Below are 15,943 nucleotides of genomic sequence, written 5' to 3'. Positions count from 1 at the left end.
TCCAATGTTCAGGTGATAGTGAATATTTTTTGTTATGCCTTTTTTATTTTATTTTTTTAAGAAGAGTAGGGGATCTTGGAATCAAACACTTGAAAGAGACTAGCTAGAAAAATTGTATGGTAAACACGATACGAGAAATGTTGTATGAGGTAATTCAGGCCCACTGGGAAATAAAACAGATCATCTCCCCAAAGATCACCACTCACAGGAATAAGCAGGGATATAAAAATAACTTCACCTCAAACTAGCAGAACAATTTCAAACTGGATTAAGATAATCCAGAACAAGACACTGTTAATCTGGAATAAGTATCCATACATGGGGTTATTCAGAAATCATCACGATCCCAGAATAGTTATTCCTGAATAACTCCAGGGGCAGACAAGCCCTGAGAAAAACGTGGGAGAAGCGTGCCTGTTTTGTTTCTTAAATCTTGGCCCAACTGAATAGTTTCCACATGTGATTAGTACCTAATTTAGGGACCTAAAGGGTGGATAGGTGATCAGCACTTTCTGAAAAGTCAGGCACAAAAAAAAAAAAAGAAAAAAAAAAAAGGTATTGTACTAAAAATCACCACTGACAATCTTGACTTGGGACTGAGTAAATCCTACAGATAATTCTTCAGACAGCATTTGCTCAAATTAAAAAATGCTTCAGCTGTATCCACCTCTTACATTTGCTTTGCATGAACATTTGAATGATTTATTTACTTCTATTAAAACGTGCAGAAAATAGAATCTTAAATTTGCCTTCTTTAGTATACACACCCAAGTAGTGTTTTTTTTTTTTTTTAAATGGGATATGAAACTTGACCAGAGAACCTCAGAACTTTAGCACAGAACCTACTAAATGGTTCAGACAACCATCAGTACACTTGGCAGCTAGGATTATGCACACATACATACAATTAAATTAATTTATCACAGTCACAAAGTAACACAGCAGACAGAAAATAAACCTTAGCAGCTAGTTTAAAAATATTTTCTTTAACAATGATGCCTTATCCAGGGCCTGGGCAGCCCAGAAAGGAAAAGGTTTAAGATCTGTAAAAACACTTATTTCTTAAGTATTAATTCTGCCTGAGAATTCCAGAGGGGTAATCTGAAGGTCATCTTTGATTACAGAAAATTCCTCATACTTCAGAAAAGAGAGACAGAAGCAATACCCAGGGCTGATTGGGGGAGGGGGGGGGGAGAATTACCGGGGCCTGGCTTCGTCGAGCCTGTTTAGCTGGTCTGCCCTTGCTGGAGGGCCCAAAATTTTTTTTTCATCAGGGACCGAACCCACTCTCAGCAGCCCTGGAAATACAATGTGAGTTTTTTTTGACCAAATCACAACCAATCAACACAGCCTGATTTTAGACTAATGCATCATACTGTGCATAATAAATCCATAGAGGTAAGAGTTAACAATTCATAAAGTAAATACTAATGATGAATAAATAGGGAAGTTTTGATCTGCTCAGACGTTCCATCAATAGAAAGGAGGCTGAACTGAGCTAGTTGTTCAGTGATAACACTCTTTGAAATTAGTTTTATATACAGTTGTGATTATGAGGTGTTAATGTGTCCTGGCAGAGCTATCACTGATAGCAATGAGCTCTCAGGCATTTTACTGTACTATGTATTGCTCATCACATAATGCATATTTTATATTTATAAGGGCTTTCCTGTCATGCTCTTTCTGGAATTAAGTGCCCTTAATTTGTGATATCAAGTACCATGAACCACAAGTGAGCAAAGTTACAGCCCTTTAGAATATGTACTTTGATGCAGGGATTTTGTTCTTTGTTCTGCGTACATTAAAGCCATGTACACTTACAGAAGTATATAGTGTGAACTGACCGACAAATCCATATTTCTGATATGTTTTCTACCTTAAATTCACATATTATATTCACTGACAATTAGTGTTAATAAATTAAAATAATTTATAAATAGGTGGATTCAAAAAGGAATTTCTTCAAAAATATTCCACTACATGATATGATTTTAGATAAATTTGACACTCCCTTAAAATGAGACAAAAAAAAAGCTTAAGGTACCCCTGAACTATATAGTAAAAGAATGGTGGTGCTTTTATGTCAAACTATCCCTCAATTAGGAGATAAATTCCTTGTCCATTGAACTGAAAAAAAGACACACCATCTGGATAAATTAACCTTCCACGGGTAGGGGGAAAAGAAGGGCAAGAATCAATTATACTTGTTTAGGGTAGTGAAGGCATTATAAGATTAAGTTATTTGAGACCATCCGAAGACACTGTTTTGGGTACGCACACCCAGTTAAAAATTGCAGTCAGTGAAGTGAATCAGAATCCAACAATGTGGTTTGTGAGTGGTCCCCTGCACCCCACTGGGTGCTGTGAAGGCCATGCAGCATAAACTTTTACAGTCTGCACACTCTCTACATTTTACAGTCTAGTGCAGCATGGGTAAATTGAAATGAATATCATTCTTTTTTAGCAAATAAAGTAGAGATATGCTGTGTTTTGTACAGGATACATTTATTTTAAATAACTATACTTTTTAACTGAATTATAATGTTTATGGATTTATTAAGATTACCAGTAATCCTCAAGAACGTTAAGGGAAGACTACAGCATGTTTCCTCTGATACTGGCCTTCCACTTGTCATTTACATGTAGAGCAGTAACAGTTGTGGGTATGTTGTTAAGAGTCCCTGTAACTACATAAGATTAGTTAGTGTAATATATTTAGCTTAATCTTTCACTGCACATAACCAGCAAGTGCTATAGTGTCAACTTTCACTACAGCAGCAGGCCAGGCTATAATTAACCCACATCCTTCTCTACTGGGAAACAACTGGCTGTGATTCTATTGGTTTGTGATCAAAAGAGGGCATAGGGTAACAGCAAACTGTGAAGGACCTGGTTGACTAAGTTACGTTAGACTGTTAAAAAAAATATAGGACATACTGCCTTTGACAATTTCAAGGTTTAGATCATCATCATCTAGAAGATATATTTTTTAATTAAAGTCTTAGGGTGCCTTAGTCTGCACCAGAAGGGTGTGAATTGCAATGCACAACAGCAATGAGCATTTAATGGACTAACTGGTCCATGTGGACCCTGCTGGCATGCACTAAAAATAAGTGCGCATCAGCAGGGTCCACATGGGCCACTAGCGAGTAACATGTTAATACACACTAGAATTTACACTGCTTTAGTGTGGACTAATGCACCGTGTAGATCAGCCCTTAGAAGAGGGGTTCTCAAGCTAGGGGTCGGGACCCCTCAGGGGGTTGCGAGGTTATTACATGGGGGGTTGCGAGTTGTCAACCTCCACCCCAAACCCCGCTTTGCCTCCAGCATTTGTAATGGTGTTAAACATACTAAAAAAAGTGTTTTTAATTTAGAAGGGGGGAGGAGGGAGGTAACACTCAGACTTGCTATGTGAAAGGGGTCACCAGTAAAAAAAAACAAAAAACAAAAAAGAATGAGAGCCACTGCCTTAGAGTCTGTGTGGACAAGGTCCTGTACCCTCAACAAAAAAGTGACAGACAAATTGTAACAGCATTTATCTAGCCTCTCTCTCACTCCACCTCTTGCTGGCTAATCTTGGCTTCCCAATTTGCAATCAGGATCCCCCTTCATCTTCCTTCCAGAATATGCCAACTGCTAATGCTGCCCCACTTCCAACCCCTCATATCGCCCACTGTACTTACCAGAAAGCAATCAGGAAAGGGTATAGCACTCTATTTTATTGCAAAACGCCCCAGTTTTTTGAAGTATGCTAATTTTAGGCAGCAAAATGAGATGAAAGGAAATATTACAATACAATTAAAAAAATGAAAACAATGCAAGTACAGTATAGTCAGTAAAGAACCTCATTTCTGAATATTTTCCAGTTATAGTAAGATACTATAAATTCAGCCTCTGTCTATAACAGAAATTGAAGTCCTGCAACAAAGCTAAGGCCCAATGGACTGCAAAGTACAGAGCCTTACAGTATGTTTTGCAAAAATCAGAAGTCAGTTTATAGAACACTAGTCTAAAGGAGGCAGTTTTTGTCCCTTATTTCTTAAGCAGGACTTTCAAGTATTAGATTTCTTACTTCAGCATTCATGACACTTTGTAACAGCCTAGTTTAAATGTACTATAAATACTACTAATTTGCTGACTGTGTATTGTATTGTAATTTTTATATATAGTGTTCACTTTTCAATACATTCAAATTGTCTTGCTCTTACTATTGCAATTCTGTGAAAGTTACTATAGACTCAATCTGTGAAAGCTGGTGAACAGCTTCTCTAGGTAACAGTATTGATCCCTAGACCAGCTAGCTAAGGATCTGAATCATCATCGGTGCTTTCACACAACTGAACATATCTCCTAAAAGATGATAAATTATTGATCACAATACTGTTATAGGAAATTGAATTAGGGTAAAAAGTTTAACTCTAGATATGGACTGTATCTTACAAAGGAGCTTACAAAATTTTATGCACAGAAAATTGTTAGAGGAGATCTAGTTATGATTTCTAGAAAATCCAGATCTGTTTTCTAATCTCCACCTTTACGTAACGAGGATACAACACATAAGGAAGTGAAAGGGGATTAGCGAAAAGGTTATCATAATCTGATACTAAACACACCCCATGGTTAATAGAACCTCCTAAAAATGATTAACTACAATTATATACATTACCCAAATCCACAAAAAAAAATGGAATTTACATAATGCACACTCAGAAATACTCAATAGCTTAAGTTTCAGATGATCTAAAAGAGTATTACATTTTATAAATTAAAATTTGACACACAGTTGTAAACTGGAAAGCCACAAAAGTTGTTAATTTGCTACAAGTTAATAGAATTAAAAAAAAAAATGGAGAAGCTGCAGACCTCAACTTAACTCACTGCTGCAAACATTCTGAACAAGAATGACCAGATTTTCAAGATGAAAATCTGGGACACTTGTCCTGGGGCAAGGGCACACAAGGGACTGTGTCAGAGGGTGATGGATGTATATGGATGGCAAAGACTAAATCAAATGCTGAACCCTACTGTCTTCAGTCAAGCAATCTCCAACCCTCTGTCTCCATCATCTGAAGGATCTCACACGCTGTGTAGGGAAAAGGGTGGTTTGAGTCAATGGGAAGAAAAGGATGTCAACTTGTGAGAGACCTTGAGAACTACTTGTACTTATGCAACCTGCTATCAGTTTTACCAGCTCAGATGACCAATGGTTCTGAGATGGCCAATGTGCACAAGTTTTTAAAAATGGAACACCATTGATCTTCAGGAACACACAGCCATTCCCTATTTAGAATGGTACATAATATATAGTTGGCTTTGAAACTGCCACATCTTCCAAAAGGTAAAATTTAAGTGAAGCTTTTTCTAGCTCTGTTAGTAGTTATTTGTAATATAAATCGTAATTTGGCATTTAAATTCCTTCTTATATTCAATGCATTTCTGATTGCAAAGAGATATATACAACAGAATTTAAAGAAAATAAATGAATTTGAAGTTCTTTGAAATGCAGGTTGCCAGATTCCGATCTGCGACACCAGATCTACCATGAAAGTCTGCTATAGACAGTACAGTGTGCATACCTGTACACACACAGTGCAAGTGGTGTTTCCCCCCCACACTCCTACATACTATTTTTACCCTTGGGATATATACTCTAAATAGAAGCTTTTTGCAAAATTGCACAATATGGAAAAAAGACAACAGGGGGACTTGTCACCCCTCTTAGGCTTGCATAAGCATGATGGGCGTGAAGTCATCAGCCTAGTGGAATGCAGATTCACAAATGGCATTACTGATTGTCTGGATTTCAGGGGACCTAAAAGGTAAATGGGATTATACAGATGCTTAAATCAGTTCAAAGGTGAACAGCAGCCTTTTGTTAATTATTTTCAGGACAATTTCAACATTAATTGAATGGTTTTCAGGTTTTGGGACATGACAGTATTCTAAGCATAAAGCTACAACTCTAAAGTGAGGTGCTCAATATCTGTGACATTTAAATATATCATTTTTCCGAACAATTGTAAAACCAACCATTTTAGTTTGTAAATCTAAAAAGCATATGAAATAGAAGAGCTATTTTACAATATCAAATATCACAATTTTCACTGCCACATCACTATTTATTTATTTCAGCTTAAACGCTCCTGAACCGCTTCTACAAAACTGGCCATTGTAGTATCTATGGTTATGCGCTATGAAAGCTTTGTAGTCTGCTCCAAAAGAAGACTTAAGTCATTAAGGTTGATGGATTTTTCTGAAATTCTCTGCAGTAGCTCCAGGAACTGTATCTGGAAACAGAGCTCTTTCTACTTTAGATGTGTGTGTAGGTAGTATGGAGTGACAGAAGGCGAGAGGATGAAAAGGCATTAATATAACAACTGTAAACCTGTTTATCAACCAAGAGAAAAAGGGAGGACTGATCTTTTCTGAGTGAACATTCACCCTTTGAAAATTAACAAAGCTTGCCGTTATCTCAAGAAAATCAAAAGAACTGAGGTCTACCTCAGGTCTTCCTCCACAGAGGAAGCATTTTAGCCTGCATTTCTTTAGCCTTCCTCATACAAACTGGGAAGTCTTTCCTTTAAACAGCAAGGCAATTCTGAGAGTCCCAGTGGAGAGAGCAAGTTCTGAAGTAGGTGGTGAGAGGAGAAGTGGTAGGTACCAATATGATAAGAATGAGGGGTCAGATCCACATTCAGAAACATGAGAACCTCAGGCCTAGGTGGGTAAAAAAGGGAAACTAAGACAGTATCCCACATGTAGTGTCTGGACACCTTGAAGAGGAAGGGCCTGCCTTTAAGAGAAGAGGGTCCCACAGAGCCAAGTGGAGGAGGCAACCCCAAGTCTACCTGCCCTAGCGCAAGGGATAGCAATCAGTTTTAGAGGACATCCTTCTGAACTAATCACAGGCAAGCATTTTAGACTACACAGCATGACCAAACAGAGCATAAGCAGCCCTAGATTGTGACACTAGGCCTGTGATGTATGCTAAATAATCATAATCCCACCTTGGGGAGATGACTCCCAATTTCCTGGGCCTCTGCCATCAGATCAGAGATCCTCAACCCCTTCAACTGCTTGGAATGGAGAATATCACAAGGCTTCTTGAGACGTTTAGAAATGTTCCAATATTTCACAAATTGCTGTATTCTGGAGCATCTCTCACACTTAGGGCTGGTCTACAGTGGACATTTTCCAATATAACTATGTAGTTCAGGGGTGTGATTTTTTGCCAACTTAGCTATCAGTAAAAGGCCATGCATGGATGCAGTTCTACAGGTGCCTTTTAGCAGTATAATTTATTATACCCCTGACCAGAATAACCATATCTGTATAAGTACATTTATAGCTGTGTAACTGTATCTACACTTGAGGAGTTTTTCTGTTTTAACTATGCTGGCACAGACAAGCCCCAAGGAAAGCAGTGCTCTTCTAAGTGACAGACTCCCAGGGCTAAATGTAACATTTTGCAGACATGCTTAGTCAATTATGCTTAAAGTAGCCCCCCATAGTGGGACAGCTAAATGGAGATTCTTCCATTTCTAGAACATAGAATTTAACAACAGGGTGAATTTGCCATAGAAGAAAGTTCAAAAAAGTCAATTTTTGTCACCACATATAAATAAGACATCTGACTTCTGGCAGAGGATAAGGAAGATATTCTTACTGGTTGAGTACATTACTTGCAAAGTTGGCTTCTGCAATCTAGGCCTTCAAGAACAACCACCTTAAGAGCTGAGCCAGCTTCAGATACAAACTGGAGAGCAGGAATCAGGCACAGATCCCTTTTACCAAAAACAATGCTTTTTCAACTTGTTGATTTCATTCCATGTGTTACCTTGAACCAAAACTTCTTGGTGTCTGGAGATGAGGTCAGTTGTACTCTTGGAAAGTTCTTATGTGAATTTATTATGTTAATTCCAGCGACTGCCTTCACTAACTGCGTATTTCAAAGACTGAACTTGATGCATGCTTGTGTCAGACAGATGCACCATGCAATTTTTCTAACAGCTGCATATTTTTGAACTGAACTTTTTCACAAGCCATGTCAGAAGCCCTTGTTTTCACCAAGGTTCAACTTCATGGCAAGTTTAAAATTCTGTTTTCTTCAACTGAAACAGCACAGAAAATTTTAGTGCAAAACAAGTCATGCTTTATGGAACAGAAACAACCTGAAAAATTGAGTTTGAAATATAATGGCAAATTAGTAGATTCACAAAAAAGTCACTGTTGCTGTTTGCGGTGGAATAGCATCAGGACATAGGTAGCTTTGCTCAAACCTACCAATGGAAATGGAGCTATCTACAGGGTTAGACAGAAACTGAGCAGGAGTTTTGAGAATGTCAATAGGGTCTAAACGTTGGACTTTTGCTGTTCAAGAGGCAAATTGTGGATCTAGTTCCTCGTACCTTTCACTAGTACTAATTTTGTTAAAAGAAATTTTAAGAATCTAGTGTCTCTTTAAGAGCAATCTGTTAGAGAACTGTTTTCTAGGCAATAGGAAATTACATAACCATAGTTTTAGTACTTTAATGTTTTTTAAAAACTAAAGTTACACAAATACCAAAAAACGATATGTAGTAGACTCACTGATTTTCATGAATTACTTGGAGGCAGCTTGCAACCTAACAATTCTTGAAAATTATTAGCTGATGAATTAAGATGGTTAGATAATTGGGCAGTTATTATTAGTACTAGATAAGTATCACCTTCATGTACTATTTATAGTTTATAAAAAGTAATTAAGGCAGACTTCACCATTACATTCTATTAAATCTTTGAGATGTAGAGCGCACAGTTTTTGTCTGGATTAATTATTAGATTAACTAGGTTCTACTACTAGGCTTGTCAAATCCATGCACCCCTTGCCAGCTGGTGTGTAGTGAATGTCCCATGGTAAGTGGTGGGTTTACTGATCAACTTTTGTAGAATTTAAGCTTTCATTTAAAAAAGCTTCTAGCCTTTGAGGGTATTTCTACATTGCAGTAAAACATCCACAACTGGCCTCTGTCAGCTGACTTGGCTGGGATGGAGGGCTATAAAACTGCAGTGTAGACATTTGGGTTCAGGCTGGAGCCCAGGCTACGGGACCTTCCCCATATTACAGAGACCCAGAACCTGGGCTCCGGCCCATGCTCAAATGCTTATCAGATTTCAAGGTAGTCCTGAAATTTAGATAACATTTTAGTTTCAAACAGAACTGGCCTGGGCATTAGGTTTGTCCATCTAAACTGGGGCATTTTTACCTAGTCCGTGTCACACTAAACGACTGTCACATGCTTAGCAAATGAACCTAAACAGGCCTCTTAAGTTTGATTTCTCTCAGCATCTAGCCTATTGCAAATGGTGGACGAATAAAGCGTTGACATCACTAAGGGTTAGAATTGTATTCTTCCGGAGTTTGAATTTCAAGATATTAGTCAAAGGCTCCAAATTACGTTTAAGTAACTCCAAGTAACAAAAGGACACAGTAGCATCAAATCAACAAGTTACAAACAGAAGTGTTTTAAAACTAATTCCTCATGTAGAAGGATGAATGTATAATGTTCCTGAATGGTAAAGGGTAAATTTTTAGAAGGGATTTTGTGCTCATAAAACCAATTGTAGGTGAAAATCAAAGGAAGAGCACTTACTACCTCTAATTACAGGAATTATACCTAATGTGCAGTACGTATACAACAGGCACTGCCGGGGACAAAAATGTGACTACAAGTTTGTGGATGGAAGCTATGCCTGTAAAAGAGAGACTGTTCTTCTGAAAATATGTTGCTTACATTATTGCTCCAATGTCACTAGTATCTTACAAAATCCCAGCCATCAAAATTATATCCACTTACCATCATCTAGCGTGATGTCTTGCAATCCAATTGTTTGAAAATTCAACTCTTGATCTTCAGGTTCTGGCTTAACGTTAACAGCTATCCCGTCTGATGAAAATGGAGATGATTCGCATACACTGTGATGTACTAAAGATGAAGCTGCATGAAGACTTTCCAATCCAGGACTATGTTCTTGAGGGGAGTGTTGTCCTGAGTGACTTACAACTGTTGGGGGAGGGGATGAGGCAGGTCCTGAGCTAGGAGACTGGTACGGCATAGGTTGCAGTTGAGGAGAAGCTGGCCCTGACAGTGGAGAATGGACCAAAGGATGAGAAGCTGTTGGGGATGGTGATGAAGCAGATCCTGGGTTTGCAGAATGGTATGTGACTTGCGGCAACTGAGGGGAAGGTTGCCCAAGGGGTTGATTCATTGCAGAAGAGAGAGAACCCTGCCCACTATTTGGACAGCGGTATCCCATTGACTGCAGATGAGGTGATGACTGTCCTGAATGAGCTGGATGTGCCAAAGGATGCCCTACTGTACATGAAGTTGTCACTGAGCCAGAATTTGAAGAATGGTACTGCATTGGTGGCAGAGGTGGGCAGCTAAGATTTATCAAATGAGGTACAGCTGCATCTTGTTGAAATGAAATAGCGTCAAATCCTTGGCTGGAGGCAGAGTTCATGGGAAGACCAGGTTGCCCATTGTACATAACATTAGATTGCATAGGCTGGTAGGAAGGCCTCACAGGAGGTGTTGATGTTACTTGGAAAGACTGGTGAACCACAGGAGGCAAAACATGACACTCATCACCTGGACTGATGTTTCTACCTTGTATGTGAGACAGATGGGATACTGCTGATGTCACCATGGATGTATACGGTTGCTGAACTGGGCACACAAGGCTCCTGGGTGATGCAGACAGTAAACTATCGTGCGAGTGCCCTGGATCTGCTGAAGACAGCTGAGTTCGGATGGAGTGCAGGCCCTGAACACTGCCAGTATGAGGCAACGACAAAGATGGAACAGCAGTCAAATCCATTTCATCTCCGTGCTCTTGTTTCATTAAAACTAGAAAAATGAATAAAAATCAAAATTATACCTTACAATTCTATTTCACTATAATGCAACTCAGTACATAGCACGTATGTGTAAATGCTATGCCACTACTGTTGGGTTTCTTATATACTCGACTTGTTTTCCCCACCCCTTACCATTCTTTTTGTCTCACTCAATTTTTCTCTTCCATTCTTGAATTTGTGCTTCTTGTCATGCTGGCTGGCCTCTATGCCTGAAACATTTTCCCTTTTTCTTATCTACTCAGTGTTTTCCTTCAGCTCCCTCTTTCCTCATCAGTAACCCCCACTGTCTCCATCTTCTGAACTACTGCCCTATGCTTTGTATTGGCTTGAGGGAAGGTGGGGTGTTACTGTACTATTGTTGGTCAGGGACCTAAGCTCAGTAGATCTGAGTTCATAAAGGACACTAGGGGCCAACCAGTGAGCTTCACTGACAAGATTCTGACAAGAAGTTCAGAACCAACCCCCACATACAGGGGAAAGGGTTATGAAACTATTACCAGAGGCTCCAAATTATACCTCTGCAGATCTAAAAAGTAAAAGTTTTGCCAGCACAGCTATGTTGGCTAGGGGTGTGATTTAACTATGCCATAAGATCCCCTACGCTAGAACCAATTATACTGTCAATTATACACCATAATGACATATTGCAAAGCTGGAAAATACTAACTAACTAAATACATTAATGCCACCAAATATTAACAAACAAATCTTGTAACAGAGCCTTCAGAAATATACTGATATTTCTTATGCAAACATGTATTTTCCCTTTTAACCTTGGAAACCAGAGGCGAGATCCAACTACTTCAGTTCTGAAGTAAACCATTTCTGGGTATTCCAGAATATGAAACATGCAATGTATAAGACAGCAAATTCACAGGTAAGAAGGACAGTTTCCCATTTACCTCCCCTATCCAGTCTGACAGTCTGTATAGTGGAATGTGGCAGAGGAGTAGCTAGGAATGGACATTTGGATGGGCCCCAATTATGGGGAACAGGCAATGACCAGAAAGCTTGGCTGAGCCCCATTTCCTATCCCTGCTATCCAGTCCCCCATCACCTGCTATGTAATGTGCTGTTCCCAATATCACCGAAGCAGCAGCCCCTGTTCTTCTCTGTCCTACTCTTAACACCTGCTGCCTCAGCTGCACAGCTCCCCATGTGTGGGGACTGTCAGGAAGCCGTATTGGTCTTCGCAGGGCAGCCATATTCTCTCTAGTAGTGTGCCCCAGCCTCTCTACTGGGCGGGGGAAGCAGTTACTGACTGATCTGGAACAGATGATGGGAGGGAGGAGGTGGCTCTCATGTCTTTGCCAGGGTCCTACAGCCATCTACCACAGCTGCTGCTGTTACAGGAGTTAGAAGGGGTTCAAGCAGGCTCATATTCAGGTGGGCTTGGATGCTAACTGGGTGGGGTCATGGCCTATCCCAGGCCCACCTGTGGCTATAGTCTGGGGATGTGCAAAGAAGCATTTATCTCTAGTTTGGGAGGATTCAAACTATGTACAGTAACTCCTTGCTTAACATTGTAGTTATGTTCCTGAAAAATGCGACTTTAAGCGAAACAATGTTAGGTGAATCCAATTTCCCCATTAGAATTAATGTAAATGGGGGGAGGGAGGTGTTAGGTTCCAGGGAAATTTTTTTCATCAGACAAAAAACTATATATTTTATAGATATATACAAAGTATGTGTTTTAAACCAACAATTTAATACTGTTCACAGCTATGATGATTGTGAAGCTTGGTTGAGGTGGTGAAGTTAAAGGGTGGAAAAGGGTAGGATATTTCCCAGGGAACGCCTTGCTGCTAAATGATGAACTAGCATTGGGCTGAGCCCTCAAGGGTTAACACGTTGTTAATATAGCCTCTCATCAAGGCAGTACAAACAGGAGGGAGGGAAGACAGCATAGCAGACAGACAGACACGCTCCTTGTGTGTGGAGAGAGAGAGAGATGCACACTGGCCCTTTAAGTAAGCTGACCCACTCTTAAGAGCATTGTCTTTTTAAGTGGATCAGGAAGTTGAGACAGCGGCTGCTGCCCCAGGCTCTGTCTCTCCCTCCCTCCGTGTCCCCTCCCTGCTCTATATGGAGAAGGGGTAAGTGGGGTGCAGGAACAGGGGGAGGGGGACACCCTGACATTAGCTCCCTCCCCTTCCCAGCAAACAGGAGTCTCTGGGAGCAGCTCCAAGGCAGAGGGCAGGAGCAGCACATGGCAGTGGAGGGAGGGACAGCTGAACTGCTGATTGATAGCCTGCTGGGCAGCTGTAGCACAGGGAACTTAGGGGAGGGGGGAGCTGAAAGCGGGAGCTGGTGGGGGGCTGCCGGTTCCCCCACCAGCTAGCTGCAACAGGCTGCTCTTCCTGCAAGCAATGGACAAAGCAGGTAGCTGCCAAACAACGTTAGAAGGGAGCATTGCACAATTTTAAACGAGCATGTCCCCTAACTGATCAGCAATGTAACAACGAAACAACGTTAACCAGGATGACTTTAAGCAAGGAGTTATGTATATGAGGACCAATTCTGGGTTACTGCTGGGGCAGTACCTTCTTTCTAAAGTAGCCTTCTTCCAAAGGCTGCATCGGAGGAAGAATAACAAAGTGCTACAAGATTGATGTCCAGTGTTCACACTGATATCCATTTAGCTGACTTACAGGTTTCTTCATACGAAGCACTAGACCTTTTTGCCCAAAGAGGCTGCTGAACCTCACAGGACGCAGACTGTTAGATTCACTCTACATGCTCTATAGACTTCTGCAATACATGCTTTAATCCATCTTGCAATGGAGGATTTAGTGATATTCTTCCTTTCATTCATGACAAGATGAAAAATACTGTGCACCTCTGATAAGGTTCCATGTCCTTGAGGTAAATGTTAAATGTCATCCTGACTGCCATTTTATTTCAATCTCCTTGGGATGTTTAGGATTAGAGAAGGAAAGGCAAAGTCACTGGCAACCTGTGGAAAATTAATGTTAATTTTTGGAATAAATGATCTCTCTATCCAAAGAATCACTTTGTTTTTATGGAATATACAGACGTGACTTCATAGTCAATGCTCCAACTTCGGATACTCTTCTAACCAAGGTGACTGCTTCTAAGAAATTCACTTCGAGAGAAAGTAGGCCAAAACAGAGTGTAGTGATTCAAATGGTTTCTTTAAGTCTCCGAGCACTAAATTCAAGCTCCAGGAAGGAAAGCTATATATCACTGGAGGACTATCATGTGTATCTACTCTAATGTACCTTTTGACATGGTGATAATTAGAAATCTTTGTTGATTCCTTATAATTCAAAAACACTTGCTCTGGTAGAGACCTGTCTCCTACTAAGAGTGTATCCTGAACTCTGAGAATTCTCCCTTTCCATCTTGCATGTTAACTTTTAGCAGAGCTGACTCTGAGTAGTGGATTGGTCTCTGGCTCAGGATTTCTTTCCAGGCTGATAATTTCAGAGGGTGTTTCATTTGCAACCTAAGTCAGAAAACAATGGCTCTCTGCATGGCTAGTATAGGACTATCATGATGACTATGGGCCATTTTTTTAAGGATCATTTTACTGTCCTTGTCAAAGATGAGAGGACAGGCATAAAGAATGCCTTTAGACCTTTGAGATAGGAGCATCAACTGCTTTCTTTTCAGGTTCTCATCTGCCACAAAAAACTTCACTGCCTATTTTCCCTCAAGGTGAAGAGATCTATGATTGGAACCTTAAATCCGACATCTCCTGAAATCCTGAAGGATTCATACTCCATTCTCCCAGGTCCAGGTCCAGGTCCCTCCTGCTCAGCCAGGCTACTCCTGTGCTCTCCCTTCCCCTTTATGTGGATGGGTATGAGAGGAAAGATCATGCTCTAATCAAGTCAGAAAGTAAATTGATTCCTTGTGCATTGCACAGTGCAGTTGGTGTTGTCCGCAAAGAACAGTACATGATGCTGATGGCCCTTATCTATACTCAGCTTATATTCTTCTCCCAAATTAGTCCATGTCCTCATAGCCACTTTAGTTTGGTGTGCACTCCATCCACGAAGACTGGCAACGGCAGTGATCATGAGTCTCCCTCTGACATCAGCTACCCATTTGAATTTCAAAGGATGAGTCCATGACTAGAGCGAGGAAGTGACTGACTTTAGAACAGTGGTAACATTCTGACTGATTGCAATTTCTTCCTGATATGGTGTTTTGAGAGCATCCTCATATGAAATCTGACTCATTGAAGAGTGCCCACACATGATATCTGGCTGAAGAATAGCATTCAAATTTTCAGGGATGTCTGATGACCAGACAGCACTTGGTGAATTAATGAGTATCTACTGTGATCTCTCCTCCAAAAAATACACTTTGTCTCTCCTTAGTATCCAGGATCACTCCTACATGCAGAAGTTGGAGATGATTCTTTACTCTGACCACCTGAAACCTGGTAAAAACCTGTAAGCAGGTTACAGTTTCTTCTAGATCCTCAAGCACCACCTGATGGGATGACAATCTGATGAGATGATCACTGTAAGCAGGGATAGATGAGCACGCTCTCCTTCTCTGAAAACGGACACTAAAGACAACCAGGATTTTTCTGTAGGTTCATGAAGCACTCACTAGCCCAGTGGGAGAGGCCTGAACTAAAATGTCAGCAACAAAAGCAGCTGCTACTGAGATCCTGTTCAAACTAGTTTTCAGTTTATCATCTTGACTCAGACATGACTGGATTTTTCCCTCTTCGTTGAAAATTTTAGTTAAAAATCCTCTCTTCCTCTGAAGGAATTCATGTCTTTGAGCAAGGCAGAAACTCAGCATCCACCTTTGGCAGAGCGACCAAATCTTTCTCTTGTTCTTGGGTAAAGAACAGAACCTTTGACTTGTCTGTTGAAACTCTTGGCTTTGATAAGAAACTCTCACTCAGTCTTGATTTCTTTTTCAAACTAAAGATGTAATGGAACAATTCTTTCTTTAACTTTTGCTGGAAAGTATTTCTGAGAGGCTCACTTTGGTTTCCATGAGACTAGTGGCTCCTGGAGTGTCTCAGGGACCATTTCCAATTTGGCTAGCAAC

The 15,943-nt window shown here is 40.3% G+C and overlaps 1 protein-coding gene and 1 long non-coding RNA gene across 2 annotated transcripts in view; one reads left to right on the top strand and one right to left on the bottom strand.

Annotated features, from left to right (window-relative positions):
* NFATC3 (nuclear factor of activated T cells 3) overlaps positions 1 to 15,943 on the bottom strand; it is a 163,994-nt gene that overhangs the window by 16,481 nt on the left and 131,570 nt on the right. Inside the window, 1 exon segment of the mRNA XM_050922682.1 lies at positions 9,840 to 10,892. Within this exon segment, the coding sequence (XP_050778639.1) occupies positions 9,840 to 10,892 (1,053 nt within the window).
* The window catches only part of LOC127034180 (uncharacterized), a 240,628-nt gene that overhangs the window by 157,967 nt on the left and 66,718 nt on the right, over positions 1 to 15,943 (top strand). The window lies entirely within an intron of this gene.

Source organism: Gopherus flavomarginatus, chromosome 14, assembly GCF_025201925.1.
Source record: "Gopherus flavomarginatus isolate rGopFla2 chromosome 14, rGopFla2.mat.asm, whole genome shotgun sequence".
NCBI classification, from domain to species: Eukaryota; Metazoa; Chordata; order Testudines; family Testudinidae; genus Gopherus; species Gopherus flavomarginatus.
This window is presented reverse-complemented; position numbering and strand designations above follow the sequence as displayed.